We start from the raw sequence: 16467 nt of genomic DNA, 5'->3' as shown, positions 1-16467 counted from the left end.
TTTTTTGCACAATGACAATAAAATCATGTAGTCATAACCTAACCTTGCCACAAGGACAATGCGCCCAACTCTCCGCCCGCTCCCATATGCTGTCTAGGTAAATGTCACGCCTCTTTTCCCTATCATCATGCACTCTTTCAACACCACAAAGAAACACAGACATGACAAACAGTGGTTCAAGATCAGGGAACGACATGTGGGAATATATTTATTAAATCTAGGCGGAAATACAGAATTTGTTGTGTTTTTCTCAGAATATACACCCCTTTTGATACGGGAAGGACTGTACGCTGCTAGAAATCAGAAGTACACCTTTTCTAGCTCATCAGAACAAACGTACACAGCCATCCTGTGTCTTGGAAGCATCTACTCTGTATGCATTCCCAATGGACTGGAAAGCTTCACGAGGAAAGAAGGAAGGAATCTTCCTTTGGAGAGTTTTACGCATGCAATCCACTGATGAACAGCTAGTCGTAAAACCATATTGTAACTCCATGATGCAAAATATCATAGACCATACACAGAGGGGAACGGGAAGGCAGCACAAACCCTCCCAGCAGCCATTCTCCAGTAAGGAAGACCACCCCCAGTAGTGCAAAGCAGTGCTGACCGCCAGCCCGTAAAGAGCTTGTGGGGGTGGAGGGGGGGGGGAACTAGGCTGCAGAGAACATATGGAATGAGACAGGGGCCAAAAGGGAAGGGATGTGGCTCATCTCATGGGGAGTACCTCAAACAAGGCGACAGGAAGCAGCTGGTATTTTTAGGGCTATTAAGAAAAAATATACATTTTGGGAAATATACACCTGGTTCTCTTTCGTGCTTCCTGCTACACCTGCCACTCTCACGCGACCTCCTCCAGTGAAGCTTGGAGGACATCTCTTCATTCATATAATGCAGACCCCTGAATTTGGTGAGGCTGCACTAGACAGTAAAAACTTCAATCACACGTTTCTCTTTTCTCATCAACCGAATCAATATAAACAGAGTTCAAAATATTATGAAAAAAATGTACATGTTTATACAAGGCGGGGGCTGAAGAGAAGAATTGTCAACATTCGGGCATTGTTGGAGGAAGGCTGGCAGCAGGCTGGTCATCCTGCCAATGAAGTGGGAGTACCCTTTAAAAATCCTCCCTTCCCCTTCTTCCTACAGCCAAAGGGAGAGCATCCGGATCCCAACTCCCCTCCCCCAGGGAGAAGAGTGCTACTGAGCTCCTGCAAGCTCTGCCCTCTCTGGCTCTCATCCTCCTGCCTTGGCCAGGCCTGAGAGATGTTGTTCCACGATTCGGAATCACAGACGGTGTCAGCTCATCATGTCATTGCTGTTCACACCACACGCAGAATTCTTCATCGAATCATTTACTTCTCGCCTGAATGCTGACAGATTCTGGGTGAACCTGCAAAGATATATAGAAAGTTGAACACCTTTAACAATAGTTACGTAGCTATGCATGATCAGTCACATGATGCAAATCAAACAGCGAGGCCTCCAACACTAATATTCTTGATTGAAGTCTCACAGGGAAACTGTGACGTATAAACCCAAGCACCATTGACTACAATGGTTGCTGTAGAAGGATATTATCTTTATATTGACAATTACTGAAGGGTCATACCTTTTTCAATGACCAAACCAAAAGCAGCCCAGACAGCACTTCTCAAAGCTGTGCATTGCCAGTCACTGTGCAGGTGTTAAGCGCTACATTCACTTCCCCTGCACAAATACATATCCGGATGTCACTTTTCTTTCTTTATTATTTTTTTTTTTTTTTAAAGCAGATTGGTGGCAATTCCTATTTGATGGCCGTAAGATTTGCATAACAGTATTGGGACTAGAAGACTGAAATGCACTACAAGTACTAACCAATAGGTAGATTGCCCAACACAAGACAAAATGTAACTAACGTGTAATACTAATCCCCCCCATGCATATACATTAAGAATCATTCTCCACAGATGGGGAATCAACTGAAACACTGTTCACAATGCTTCCCCTGATCTCCCATTTCAAATTGACTTAACTTCCAATACAATACCAAGCAGAATATATCCACGCAAATTGAACAGAATGGTTCCATCAAGCACATTTACTTCGACCATGGTTTAATTGACTCCTGCAGGCCGCAGAACACACATGTAGGTTTAGTGGACCAATGGTGTGGGATGGTATGGCAGGGAACCCCCAACCGTAACATTTAAAAGAAAATGTATCTACCGACCTACCAAACTGTGTTTGAAGTAAATGTGGTCAATGATATCACATAGTACCCAGACAATAATATTATACACATAATTGTACTAAACAGCCTTACCGAAATCCAGGCCCCAGTTACCCTAGTCCACACTTTGGAAATTGTCCTGGGTTTAGAAATGAGACCATACCCTACTATGTGGGAGGAGTCAAGGCATGCAGTGAATACATTACTTTAGCTCTTTTGGTAGGAGTAGATTCGGATAGGACAACTATTCTTTTTTCCATTGCTGCGGCAAGGCTGTGGAACACCCTCCCACTGCCACTCAAGTCTATCTCCAACCACTTGGCTTTCAGGAAAGCCCTCAAAACTACTCTATTCTAACTCTCTGACTATTACTGTTCCTCTTGTTTGATAGCCTCCTCACCAGCGCCATGATGCCCCCGGGCGACCGTGCGCTCTACAAGTTCAGGTAACATAACATAACTATTCTTAGATGAAGAGGGTGAAGCTATATATGAATCTAGGAAGGATACCTGTGTTGGAGTAACAAGCACGTAAATCTGTTAGAATCAAATACTCTGCAGTAAAATAATTGGGTGGAGGGAGCCCACTCATCTGAAGAACAACATACTTTACTTTCTGTTATCTTCCAGAGGGATACAATATTCCTCTCACCATTTCCTGATCTTAGAAACAGCAGTTGGTATTTTCTGGATTTGGAAATCTTACATCCACCAGATGGGGATTGTGCAACTATGACAAGCCGAGGCACATGGTCACCCCATTTGTACACATGCTAAGCATTACCCAGTAATAGACCTTCTGATGCTTGTATTTGTTTAGAATTGTATGCGTTGCACATCCCACCATTTAACGACTGATCCAGAGTATTACCAGTTGTCAACAGGGGTGTTCCCGTCGTAATATCCTTCTGCTATACTAACAGACTCCCACAATGCCACAGTATCTTTATACCCTCAGATTGTTTTCTGTAATTGCTTTAACCTGACAGCCGGTTGTGTAAGTGTGAAGAGCCAATCATTTTCCTCCATGTAATGTTCTTTCTGATGGATTAATAATTCTTCTCACAGATTCCTCATTTAAGATACTCTATCAGAGAATCATTTTCAGCCACCAGGGAGTGCAGATGTGTGTTGTCACGCCCCATGACCCCTCGTCTGCCCTTTCCCCCTAGCACTTAGTAGCTGGGGGACGCAGAACAGATGAGGTGTACGAGCTATTTGCCAATAGGTGCAGGTTGGGAGAGTGATGAGTGGGTGGAAGGACTAATCCATCAGAAAAAACATTACTGAAATTTTAGTAATTTGCTCTTGTAATGGATCTCTTCCTCCCACATATTCCTCATTGTAGACTTCCATAGAAGCACAGAAATTTGGAGGGGAAGAGCGAGAAACCACCAACTACACCAGAAAACTCGGAAGGACTTCTCAGCCAAAGCAAACATCTTACCCTGACTTAGAATCCAGTCAGTAATATTTAACAAACGTGTGCAGCAATGCCTGCGTGGCCACCTGAGATGTCCACAGCAGGAAACCCCACTCTTGCAGGGAAGGCACATCCCGCCCAGCCAGACAGAGGATGATCCATCTGAGCACAATCAACAGCCCTGCCTGAATGGACACCAGCCTGTCATCTTTCCTGATGCCCTTTGTTCGAGAGACCTAGTAGCTGAGTGCCTGCACAGGATCCAGCCGATGGACCCTCGCCTACCATCTTGGTGGAATGAGACAAAGTGAACAACACAAGAATAAGGATCTTCTGCGGTAGTTGAAATTCCGACACAACCTTTGGTATAAAGGCTGGTCCAATCTCACAGTCACCTTCTACTTGCGGAAAACACCAAGTTCAGAGGTTTACAAAGCCTGGAGGTCACTTATCCGTTTCATCAAAGTGATGTCCATCAGGAAAACCACCTGAAGACAATATTACATTAATGCAGGGGCTCAAACATGATGTCCATGAGGGAGGCCACCAGGGGGCGCAGGCAAAATGGAAGCCTGAACACAATGCTCCAGCCCGTCGTAATCAATGGTGGCAGAGTCAGAGACCTGGGAACCGCAACATGGGAATCCCCTGGCAGTGGAACGGTAGCTGCAGCGTTGGGCATAGGTTGCCACAGCCCGTGGTTGCCGAGAACAGAGCACCCTTGCAGTGCGGCCTGCCCAGCAGGCGCAAAAAGAGAAGCAGCAAGGAGCGGGCCGAGGCCGCACTGTTGAGTCCCCAGCAGGCAACGGCATTGGAGGAGGAGATTGGGGGCAGGCACTCCCGTGAGGGACATGGCTAACAAAGGGAACCCGGGAGGCCCCCTGGGTGAAACCACGAAGGGCCGAGGACCCGTGCAACAGCAGTGAGGCCCAAGAGTGATGGAGGGGAGGGGCCAGAGGCGAACAGCCACCCACGTGCCTGGGCACGTAAAGAAGCTGCAGTGACTGAACAGCCCTCTCCGTGGAGGCCAGGATGCAGGGCCTGGGGATTGAGAGGCAAGACCCCAATGAGCACAGGGGAGGCACGCAGAGAACTGCTCAACAGCGCCATTCAATGGGGGGGGGGGGGGGGAGGTGCATGCCTGGGAGGACACCCGAGAAGGGAGAGAAACAGTACCCCTGTGAGACACGGGTCACAACGAGGAGACCAGCACCCTGATACAGGGGGGGCCCCCAAAGGGAAAACAACGAGCAGCAGGGAAGGAGAGATGCAGCCCTACACCCACAGTCGCAAGGAGGAACTGAACGGGAGAAGTGCATAGGGCCCAGGGAACAGTACCAGGGGGCCACAATAAAAAAAAAGCCCCTGATCCACACCCAAGAAGAAGGCATGGACATTTAATTGGCTGGGCAAGGGCCCACCACAGGCCAGAGTGGACCGTGAACCATCCAGGTGGCAAGAAAGCGAAAGGAAGGCAAGAGGAGGTAGCAAGAGAGACACCATAACGCCAGAACCTGGCCAAGTGAAAGAGCTGGAAAAAGGCACTCTTGCAGTTACAATAACCAAACAGGGGAGACATGGCACCGCCAAAGGTGGATCCCACCCATGTTCCACAGAAATTGGCACCATAAAAAGTGACACCCAAATGATACTGGAGGAAATCCGCAGAATATGCAAAGACATTGGGGTGAAGGTGGCAGACACGTCAGCGAAAGTGGTTACCATGGAGGAACGGTTTGAAGGTGTGGAAGCTAACCAAGCCTCCTCGGGAGTGCTCTAGTCACAGATAGAGGTCTGACTTTGAGACATCGAGAGGAGGGAAGTGGACGTAGGGCTCAAAGTGGACACCGAAAATAGAGCGAGACTCCATAACCTTCGCTTTTTTGGACTGAAAGAAAAGGAGAGTGGGGGGGGGGGGGGAATAAACGGCTGGCCTGGAAAGGAAAATTCAAGAATCGGGATAGTCCTAGGAACTAAGCAAGGAGAATGAGTGGCATTAGACCGGGTACACTGAGCAGGAGAGGGCACCAAGGGACCCCACTCAGTACTGGCGAAGCAACACTACTATCAAGACAAGGCCGACATCCTGGAGAAAGCAAGGCGAATGGGGGCCATTGACTACGAGAACTCTAAAGTAGCCATCTTCCAGGACCTCTCGGCACAGACCCTCTCGAAACGCAAGAAGTGCGGCCCTCTTACTAGTTAGCTCCCGGAGAAATGGGTGAGATACAGATGGGGGGGAGGTACCCTTTCGCACTTATATTTGAACTGGAAGAGGAGACATACCACCTGGTGCTGGAGGAAGATATTAAACCACAGAGGAATTAACTGGGTTCCAACAAGATCGTCAGGTAGAAGGAGGGGCAGAGCTATTCAAGAGACGAGAACTTAAAGGCCCAAAGACAGAATAAGGAAGGTGCAAAACACGAGGGGCCAGGAAATTCCAGAAGCTCAACACCCCACCTCCTAGACCGAATCTACCTGAAGGAATCCGGTTCACCTGTTGACAGTTACTTATCTTAGGGGGTCCTAGGAGCCCTGAGCTTGGAACCAAGTTGTTATGAACCTATCCATGCTTCCGAAGGAGGATGTGAGAGTTAGAGTTATGTTACGGGGAAAAAAAAGAGTTCTGGACATTGCCAGGTTACTGTGAGTTTTAAGAGGGAGAGAGTTTGGAGGAGTTAAGGCCCGGTGCCAGGGAGGAAGGAGGGAAAAGCCCCGGACAGATTACATGGGGAAGGGGGGGCCAGGCAACGTTACATGGCTACACAAATGGGGGAGCAAGAGGATTAATGGGGGACAGGACAGGGGGGGGCAACCACCCCTGGTGGTTCGACCGGTATGCCCAGAAGCTGTAAAACTGGCAGCCCAACGCCTCGATTAGGAAGGAGGAGGGAGGGAGACAGGGAGGTAAGGGGGGCAAAGTGGAATGGGTGAACCAAGAGGGGAACCCATCGAAGCAGGGGAGGGGGGACAGACTGAAAGGGGGTCTGGGGAGCTTGAATGCAGTGCAAAATTGCAACCAAAGTGGGGAAAAGGTTTGACCAAGGGCAGGAGCTAAGGTAGGATACAAAGAAGGGAAGATGGCTAACTGGAAGGTGGCAACACTGATCATGAAAGGGCTGAACTCCCCAAACAAAAGATTGCTCACGGTAAACATGCTCTGCAAAGCCAAAATAGCAATATTCCTACAAGAAACACACTACAGACATGGGATAGAGCTAGACCTGAAGGGAGCAGAGGTTGGTCAGACTTACTGGGCCTCACATAAAATAAGCAAAAAAGAGGGCTTGGGGATTGGTCTGTCGCGATCTATACAACTACGGGAGGTGCAGGTGAAGAGGGGTTTTGGCAGCAGGCTCATGGCAATCAAGGGTAGGATAGATGGAAGAGTTGATCACCCTAGCTTCCATATACGCACCAAATGTACACCAGATGACCTTCATATAAAAGGCATTCTCAGTGCTCGATGAGTGGAGGGGGTCGGGAGGGAGGGTAGGCTAATGGTGGGAGGTGACTTTAATCTGATGGCAGATCTGGCAGTGGACTGGTGTTCGGCAAAGGGAGACCAGATCAAAGAGAAGGGAACATGAAGCATTCCCCCAACTGCTACGGGACTACTTTTGGGTTGATGTATGGAGGGCCAAGTTCCCCCAGCAGGGAGGAAAGACTACTTCCCGCACCCACACCACACACACACTAGAATTGACCTCCTACTGGTCTCAAAAGAGCAGGAGACCAGGGTGTCATCACCAATGGTGGAGACAGTAACATGGTCTAACCACGAGATGGTCACAACAGACTGGTGGTTAGAAGGAGGAAGGGGCAATTGCGTTGGAGATGCAATTACGGTTTACTATGAGACCCAGTATTTTGAGACGTCCTACGGACAGAGATCACTCAGTACTTTGCAACAGACGACACAGGGGAGACACGTCAGAAGACTGTATGGGAGGCGGCGGCCAAGTGACAGTGTGGGGCCTCCTTATAGCAGAAGGGGCCCTTAAAAGGAGAGAAAGAGCGCCATTAGAGGTGAAAGTACGGGAGCAATTAAGATACAGGACAAGGCTAAAAAGACCGGGAGTGGACAGAGAGGGTCTATTTGAGACAATGCAAGACAAGAGACAGGAAGTACACTCACTCCTGATGGGGGTGGTGGCAAAGAAGATGAGATATACCAAACAAAGGTTTTATGAAAGGGTTGACTGGGTGGGGACACTGCAGGCAAATAGGGTCAGAGAATTTGGGGGTGTGGGGGGAAACCAAGGGGTTCATCGGCTGAGGAACAAGAACAAGGAGGTAATCGGACCCGAGGAACACATCCCTCAATGCTTTGCTGACTTCTGTGAAACCCACTACTCCCAACCTACACAACTGGAGGAGAAGGAAGTCAAGGAATACTTGGATAAACTCCCCATTCCCCACCTGATGACAGAGAGGAAATACATGCTGGAGATTGAGATTACATGGGAGGAGGTGAAGAGGGGGATAGGTCAGTTGAAGTCAGGGAAGGCACCGGGGGAAGATGGCTAAACAGCAGGCTTCTACAAGCAGTTCCAAGAAGTCCCGGCAGGGTCCCCGGTGAAGATCTTTAACTCCATAAAACAGACTGGAGATATGCCGCCTCCCCCTTTTTTGGGGAGGCACTCGTAACAGTGATCCCCAAACAGGGTAAAGACAAGATAGACTGTGCTTCATATAGGCCCGTCTGGAGATGCACCTCTCCCACCTGATGCACCCAGACCAGACGGAATTCATTCAAAATAGGCTAGGCTCCGATAACCTAAGAAAAACCCTACACATCCTGTACGAACCGAGAACACAAAGGAAGGGGGCCTTGGTCCTCTCTGTGGACGCCGAAAAGGCATTCAACAGGGTTAACTGGTCCTTCGTGGAAGGGGTACTTAAGATAGGTATGGGAGCACGAGGTCAGGGCCCTGTACCACACTCAAGAGCTAGAGTGACGATTAATGTGAACATGTCCAGGACAATGGAGCTCCATCTAGGGAGCAGACAGGGATGCCCCCTGTCGCCCCTGCTATATGCACTGGTTATGGAGCCATGGGTAATATGCCAGAGAGGTTGCAGAGATATAACGAGGGTGCAAATAGGCAGGCAAGAATATAAAGCAAGTCTTTTCGCAGACGAGGCATTACTCTACCTCACAAATCTGCGGTCTTCAGTGCCTGCCCCTTTAAAGGGTCTGAAAGAGTATGAGAAACTATCAGGGTTCTGGGTTAACCTTCCCAAGCCAGTGCCATTCCTAGTGTGGAATTGGGACCAGGCAGATAGCAACAGGATTGGTAAATGGGGATTCAAGACGAAGCAGGAGGGCTTTCAATACCTCGGAATCGAAATCACAAGGGAACCCGAAAGTTTATTTGAGAAGAACTACCTCCCATTATGGAGTATTATATGGAAGGACATGCAGCACTGGGGATGGATTGGTTTATCCTGGATGGCACGGTTAAATTGTATCAGGATGACAATCCTCCCCAAGCTGCTATTGCTCTTCCAAATGCTCCCCACGAAATGCCACCCAATTTCTCGCCACAGTACAGAAGGCCCTTCAAGGGTTCCTATGGGCCGGAGCAAAACTCTGGATAGCATATAGGGTGCCGGTGTTGTCAAAGGAGGGGGGCCTGGGATTCCTAGACTTAGGAGCATATTATAGGGCGGCCCAACTGCAGATTATGGTGATCACCTAGACCCGGAAACAAGGAAGCAATGGGTCCATATGGACATCGCCGGTTTGCAGCCGGTAACGCTGGGTTACCGCAGAAAGATCCCGAGGCGAGTACTGGCACACCCCATCCTGGAAGTGTACTGGTCAATCTGGCGCGAGGCGAGCGCCATCTGATGGTTTTCAACATGGCCCTGCCCCCTGAGTTGCATCTGGGCGCCAGCCATACGCAATCACATCACAGACCCCCCTGAGGTTTCAATCATGGTACGAGGAAGGGCAGCTGTGGAAGGGAGGCATATACATGCCAGTGGCTCGATTAGAGGAATATAGGGGATGAAGGGGCTCTCAGCCTTTAAATACCTACAGTTAAAGGGAGTCCTGATGAAGCCTAGTTGGGGAAACAATCTGTGCCGGGAGCTCACCCCATTCGAGAAAGCACTGCTACAGGAAACCAGCACGAAGGGGTGAATATCCAGGCTATAGAGGGAACTGAGGAGGTGCAAACCCATTGACATATTACCAGCACGGGGGAAGTAGGCAGAGGACCTGGGAATCGAACTGACTAACCAGCAGTGGGGTAAAATGTGTAGGGGGGGTAAAAAGGTCCACATTGTCCCGCTAAAACAGAATGCAAGCATTTACACTGTTACACAGATGGCACTACTCACCCACGACATTAGAGAAAATGTACTGAGGTACCTGTGCGCTGCTGGTGCTGTAGGAGGGCACAAGGTGACTACTACCACATGTGGTGGAAATGCACACTCATTCAGACATGCTGGAAAGAGGTCCTGGGATGGCTAAAGGGTTTGAACGGGATACAGAGGCCCATCAAGCCCAGCTTGCTGCTGTTTGGTGTATATGAGAAGGGGGACCAAGTTTTCCACACTTTACTGGTGGCGGCACGGAGCTGTGTGGCACAACATTGGAAGAGGGGGAGCATACCCACAGAGGGAATGGGTTCAGAAAGCGAAGTCCATCTATGACATGCAATACCTGACTCACCTTCTGGATGAGACACAAACGGACACAAAGGGGATTTGGTTGCCCTTCTTTAATAAATATGCCCTGGGGAGAAAAATGTAACCAAATAGGGATTTCCCAGTTGTGACTATGTAATAAAAGAAATTTGTTTAACTGTATACAGGGGGGAGGGAGGCTAATCAAAGAATCTTTATGTTGTACATGTTGGTGACATTGTTGATGCTTTGAAAAAATGACAATAAAAACTTGATTTTCACAAAACATGACGCCCATAAGTAAAGTCGAAACTAAATTCAAACCCTTAAGTAGGAACACATTTCTGTGGTGAAGATTGTTTAATCAACCCTGTAAAGACTGCATAGCAGTATTTATTGTGAAGAAGGAGCCCTGCTCTCTGATTCTTTGTAAGTCCGAAATGACGGCCAATCTGCACACGGGTCCAGGCCAAAGAAAGCAGAAAACCCAAAACAGAGGATGTTGGACAGGTAAAAAGGGCCCAGACCTCGCCCTTGCAGCAAGACGAGAACTTACCCCACCTGCAGACACAGATAGACTTGGTGGCAGGTCCCTGAGCGAAACATGACATCACCTGACGAGCCCCAGTCCTTACAACCCAGCTGGCAAGCACGAAGGTTCAGACTGCTGAAGCTTGGATTGAGGATCAGGCACCCTAAATGGGAGAGCAGGCACATCCTCACCAAAAGGAGGGAATATGGACATGTCTATAAACTTTGTACAACATCCTCCGGGTTCTGTCCAGTGCGATCAGACAACGTGGAACAGAACTTTTGCAGTCTCCTGAGAACTCCCCTACCTTATGGCTTGAACACTTCGCTACGAAACCTACTCCTAATCAACCTTGTGAGCTGCATCTAAGAAACACTAGACTGGGCTCTAGAATCTCCCGTGCAGCCACACCCACACAAGTCTTGCACCACTGCTAAATCACCACCTACTAGCCAGAGACACCCTGTGTCCGCTACTTCCCTACCCACAACCACTCACAACCTCCTAGCCAACACACCCAAAGATAGGATCATTAAAGGCGCCTTGGTCAACGCTCGGTCACTCCCTGCCCACGCGTTGGACATTGCAGACCTCATCATCACCCATGATCTTGATTTCTTTGCCATATCAGAGACCTGGCTACAAGCAGCCTCTAGACCTTTACTCTTCCTCGCCATACATACTGATTACTCCATCTCTAGATGTGATAGCAAAACCTCTCAATCGAGAGGCGGCAGTGTTGCCTTTATCCATAAAAACTCACTTGGCCTCAGAGTGATGCCCAACCAACTGATTCCAACAGCGGAGCTGCTCTCAGTTAAACTTCCCATCTCACCCAACTAAACTGCAACCTTACAGTTTATCTACAGACCACCCGGCCCTATCACAACCTTCCCGGATGACATTACATCCCTATTAGTGGACAAATCCAAAATTAAATCGCAAATCATCTTACTGGGGTTCTTTAACCTGGGCTTCCAAGACCGTAACGACTCCATTGCAGCTGACATTGCCAACACTTTAACAGACTTGGGTGTCACTCACCACATACAAGAACCCACCCACATCCCCACATCAAGGGAACGACACTTGACTGGCTAGTTGACTCCAACATTAGCCTTAAATTTAGGAAAGCTAAACCACGTGCACACCGTAATTCCTAGTTTACACCGCATTTGAGAGTGCTACGTAAAGAAAAACGTAATGCTGAAGCCAGATGGAAAAGTCATCCTTCTGATGTCCATAAGGACAGCCTCATCATAGCATCCCTTAACTACAAAGAGGCCATCTTCCAAGCCAAAAAAGATACCTACAACATGCGAATCACGCAAGCGGACTCTAACACTAAAGAATTGTTTAAAATTTTGAAAGAACTTTAATCCCCTGCAGCCCCACCCGACTCCTGCACTAAAGATAGGACATGGTTCTCGAACATACAAAAAGCACTCCTGGACAAAATTGCCACTCTCCAATCTAAAATCAAAGCTAAGCAAAGCTCCCTGCAGATAGACTAGCAATAAAATCCCCCCACTGGTGCAAACACCCAGGCTACCCTTAACCACAAACCATTCAGTTTCTCTCCACTTACCATCACTGAAGTGGAAAACATCATCAATAAACTCAAACCATCCAACTGCCAAGGTGACACCTGTCCTGCCCCTATTATTAAAGGCCTCTCACAACCTAGCTCCTTTCATCACCGCCTTCATAAAATCGTTCTTCAAATCAGGCATAGTCCGGGACAATTTAAAGGACGCCTGGGTCACCCCAATGCTCAAAAAAAAAATCACTCGATCCTAGCATACCAACAAATTACAGGCCCATAACCACGGTCCCGTTGATGCTCAAAATATTGGACCGAGCTTCTTACCTGCAGATCCAGGAATACCTGGAAGCTAACAAACTCCTTGGCCTTAGGCAATCTGGTTTCCGGCCAAGGCATGGGACTGAAACCGCCCTCACTGACCTTAAAACCCAGATTGAGGTGCTGAAAGACAATTGGAAACTGGCTTTGCTACTCCTACTTGATCTTTCAGCAGCCTTTCACTTGGTGAACCACCAAATTCGTTGTCAATCCCTTAAATCAGCTTCCCACTTCTCAGACTCTGCCACCTCCTGGATCAGATCCTTCTTAGATGACAGATCTATGTGGGTATTCTCCCTGTCAGCATCTGCTGAGCCTTCTCCCATTCACTGTGGTGTCCCCCAAGGTTCGTGTGTGTCACCAACACTTTATAACGTGTTCACCAAACCTCTCGGGTGACTATGAAGTGGACACCAAATTCCTGAATGACGTTTACATTGTTATTCAAGCATGGATGGCCCAACATGAACTTTGCCTCAATGACGACAAGACGGAACTCCTCATTATCGGATCCCATCAACGTCTTAATAAACTTAACCCTTCCTTCAAGTCGTTTATCATTGATGGCAATACTATCAAGGTCTCTAAGGATGCCAAAACCTTATGCATTTACCTTGATTCTACACTATCATTGTCCAGACAAACCAATGCTGTCAGTTCAGCATCTGCCTATGCCTGCAAACTCATTACAGCTTGCAGACCGTTCCCGACCACTGCTAATAGTACCACTTTGGCTAGAACTCTTGTCATGTCAAAGATTGATTACTGTAGTGCCTTGTATCTAGGGACTAGCCAATGCAGCCTAAATAAACTACAAGTCACACAGAATAATGCCATCAGAGCTGCCCTAAATATTCGTAGAAATCAGCACATTTCAGACCATAGACGCAATCTACGTTGGCTCCCTGTTGCGCAAAGAATCTCCTTCAAAACGCTTGCGCTCACACACAAGTGTTGGCGAACCAGGCCCCTCCTTACCTGGCTAACTGACTTACCACGCATACAGCTACCCGACCTTTGAGAGCTGCCCACAGCCTCTCCCTTCCCAGATTCAAGCTCCAGAAAGTCGGTGTAGTGAGCTTCCCGGTCTTAGCGACTAAATGGAATACCTTGCCCAACGCCATTAGAGCTGAGCCCTCCTTTCAATCCTTCAAGAGTAAAACTAAACTGTGGCTCTCAACTCAAGACATTTGAGACACCTGTCGCTGCTTTGTCAATGCGCCCAGGCCAAACCTGTATCGCGACTTCACCTCTTTATAGCATTTGTATGTAACTCTGCAATATCATTGGATTTGACCACCCGTACATAGATGTATGATTGTAATATTCTATCGTGCCTGTACATAACTACTGTATTTTTACCTGTACTATGTATTTTTTTTTTATTTTACCTATTCCATGTTTGTAAATTACCTGTCTGCGTAACCTAAGCTATGCGCCCTGATGCCTCCGGGCCAGGCGCGCTATACAAATAAATAAAATACAAACTAGCGGAATAACATGGATAGGCAAGAACACATATAGGAGTTCAACGATCCACTCGGCAACCAATGCATCCACCAGAGCATTGCTGACGAAATTCCATGGAGCAGAGCAACTTGCACTTCCTGTTCACAATGGAAGCAAAGCAGTTCACTTGAATGCTTCAAATGACAAATATGGCGTAGCACAAACAAAATCTTAGCTGGATGACGGTTGGAGTGAAGAGATGTGCACGCCGCCGATGCAGGTTGGAGAATGGTGACGTCAAAGGGTGTCGCTGGGTACTGGCGATGGAATGGAATATTCAGTTGACAGCTGCGCTATTCAAACGTGCTGTTGCTCTGCCGTGCTGCTCGCATATATGTAAAAGTAATGGAGGCCAAAGTCGTGTAAGGTCAGGTGTAAAGAACCTTACGGCGTAGCTACAACGTAAGGAGGAAATGGTTAACAGAGACGGCAGGACTCATAAGAGGTTCGTAAGGGAGTGTGCCGTGACTGGTATGAGCATTCCGCTATTACAGAGACCCGCCGGTCGGAAATGGTCATCACAGACTAATATCGAGAGGTATATGTGTATTTTTTTTAAAAATAATGCAAAGTCATAAGATTTATGTATCTTTTTCCTTTTAAGGGCTTGTAACGAGAGTTTGATAGGTCGCCTAATCATGAGTGGGATTCGGTGGGTTACAGAGAATATATCCGACTACCTAGACTCTATCCTCAAGCAGAGGGCAAGTTTACTGAAGTCATATTTGCAGGATTCAACAAGCCTCATACGTAAACTTCACAATTTTACATGGCACAATACATTCTTTCTAGCCACCTTAGACGTTAAGGCCCTCTACACCTCTATTCACCACAAATGGGCAACTATTACAATTGACTACACCTTTAGGAATGACTCAGCTTCGTACTACAATCAAATTCAGATGCTCAAAGAAATGTTACAATTAACCCTGGACCTTAACCTATTTACCTTTGATAACTGTATATACCAGCAAACCAAAGGGGTGGCTATGGGCACCAAATATGCTCCTGCCCTGGCCAACCTCTTTATGGGCATGCTGGAGGACAATGTTGTCTACACCGCTCCTTTTTTTCATAATAGAATTAAAATGTGGACATGATGCATCAATGTTTTCTGTGTTATTGATGGAAGTACAGAGGACTTCCAGGATTTTGTGAATGCGTTGAATAAAAACTGTTACGATATTCAATTTGTAGGGGAATGTGATGCCCACACAATACATTTTTTGGATTTAACTATGCATTCAGATGGTACTAAACTACAAACTTGGACATTCAGGAAACAGACGGAAGTTAATTCTTCGCTCCATGCGAGCAGTTGACACCATCACCCGACAATTCAGAACATATCATTGGGCGAGTACATCAGAGCCAGGCGTAACTGCCAAGAAGATGTCAAATTTGAAGAGGAATGCTCGTTGCTACAACACCGTTTCAAGGACAGAGGATACTCACAAAAATGTGTCAAGTCTGCATATAAGAAGACCAAACTAATGAAACAGCATGACGCTTTACAACACACACTTGACGAATCCTCAGATAGACCCATGGGGCCTTGTTTTATAACACAGATCATCAGAGAATTCAGAAAATACTCAAAAAGCATTGGTTTTTACTTAAACTTGATGAGCATATCAACCAATATGTAGGAGACAATTCATGTATGATCTTCAAAAGAGCAGGATCACTCAAGACAATACTCAGCCCATCGCTATTACCAGATGTCAAGAACGTGAGTCACACCACTTGGCTCCATAAGAATGAAAGTGGTTTCAGAAAGTGTGTTATGTGCACTCAATGTAGATACGCACATGAGAAACCTACTGAATTCAAGGACGAAAATGGAAAACTTTGGACAGTAAAACAAGGAATTAATTGCAGAACTAAATTTGTTATTTATGGTATTATTTTTGTTTGTAAAAAGGTATATATTGGCAGCACCAAAAGAGAATTAAGGGTACGAATACGTGAACATCTTGCCAAGATCGGCAGTCAAGATCCCTCTCTGCCGTTAGCTGAGCATTGGCAGATTTTTCACCAAATGCATAACAAATCTGAGATTAGATTTATAGGTCTCCAACATGTCACTCTTAACAAAAGAGGGGGTGACAGGTTAAAATTATTGAGGCAGGCAGAAGCACGTGCTATATGTTTTTTCAATACAACCTTAACAAGTCTTAATAGTGATAAAGAGATGGTGTCATTCCTGTAGGGTCGGACTACCACAACCTGCCTATTAAAATGTAATTTGTCATAAATGATAACGAGTTGGGCTCA

At 47.1% G+C, this 16467-nt stretch overlaps 1 protein-coding gene across 4 annotated transcripts in view; it reads right to left on the bottom strand.

The window, feature by feature from the left end:
- Positions 1-175: 175 nt before the first annotated feature.
- XPO7 (exportin 7) overlaps positions 176-16467 on the bottom strand; it is a 1985528-nt gene continuing 1969236 nt past the window's right edge. For 3 of the 4 annotated variants that reach the window (XM_069617725.1, XM_069617726.1, XM_069617727.1), the window contains one exon: positions 1169-1396. In XM_069617725.1, coding sequence (XP_069473826.1) covers positions 1303-1396 — 94 coding nt within the window. In that variant the 3' untranslated portion in view covers positions 1169-1302. Of the gene's footprint in view, positions 1397-16467 lie in introns of all 4 variants that reach the window. The other variant, XM_069617724.1, reaches the window with a different exon arrangement.

Source organism: Ambystoma mexicanum, chromosome 10 (genome assembly GCF_040938575.1).
Source record: "Ambystoma mexicanum isolate Mex_15411 chromosome 10, UKY_AmexF1_1, whole genome shotgun sequence".
Lineage (NCBI taxonomy): Eukaryota > Metazoa > Chordata > Amphibia > Caudata > Ambystomatidae > Ambystoma > Ambystoma mexicanum.
This window is presented reverse-complemented; position numbering and strand designations above follow the sequence as displayed.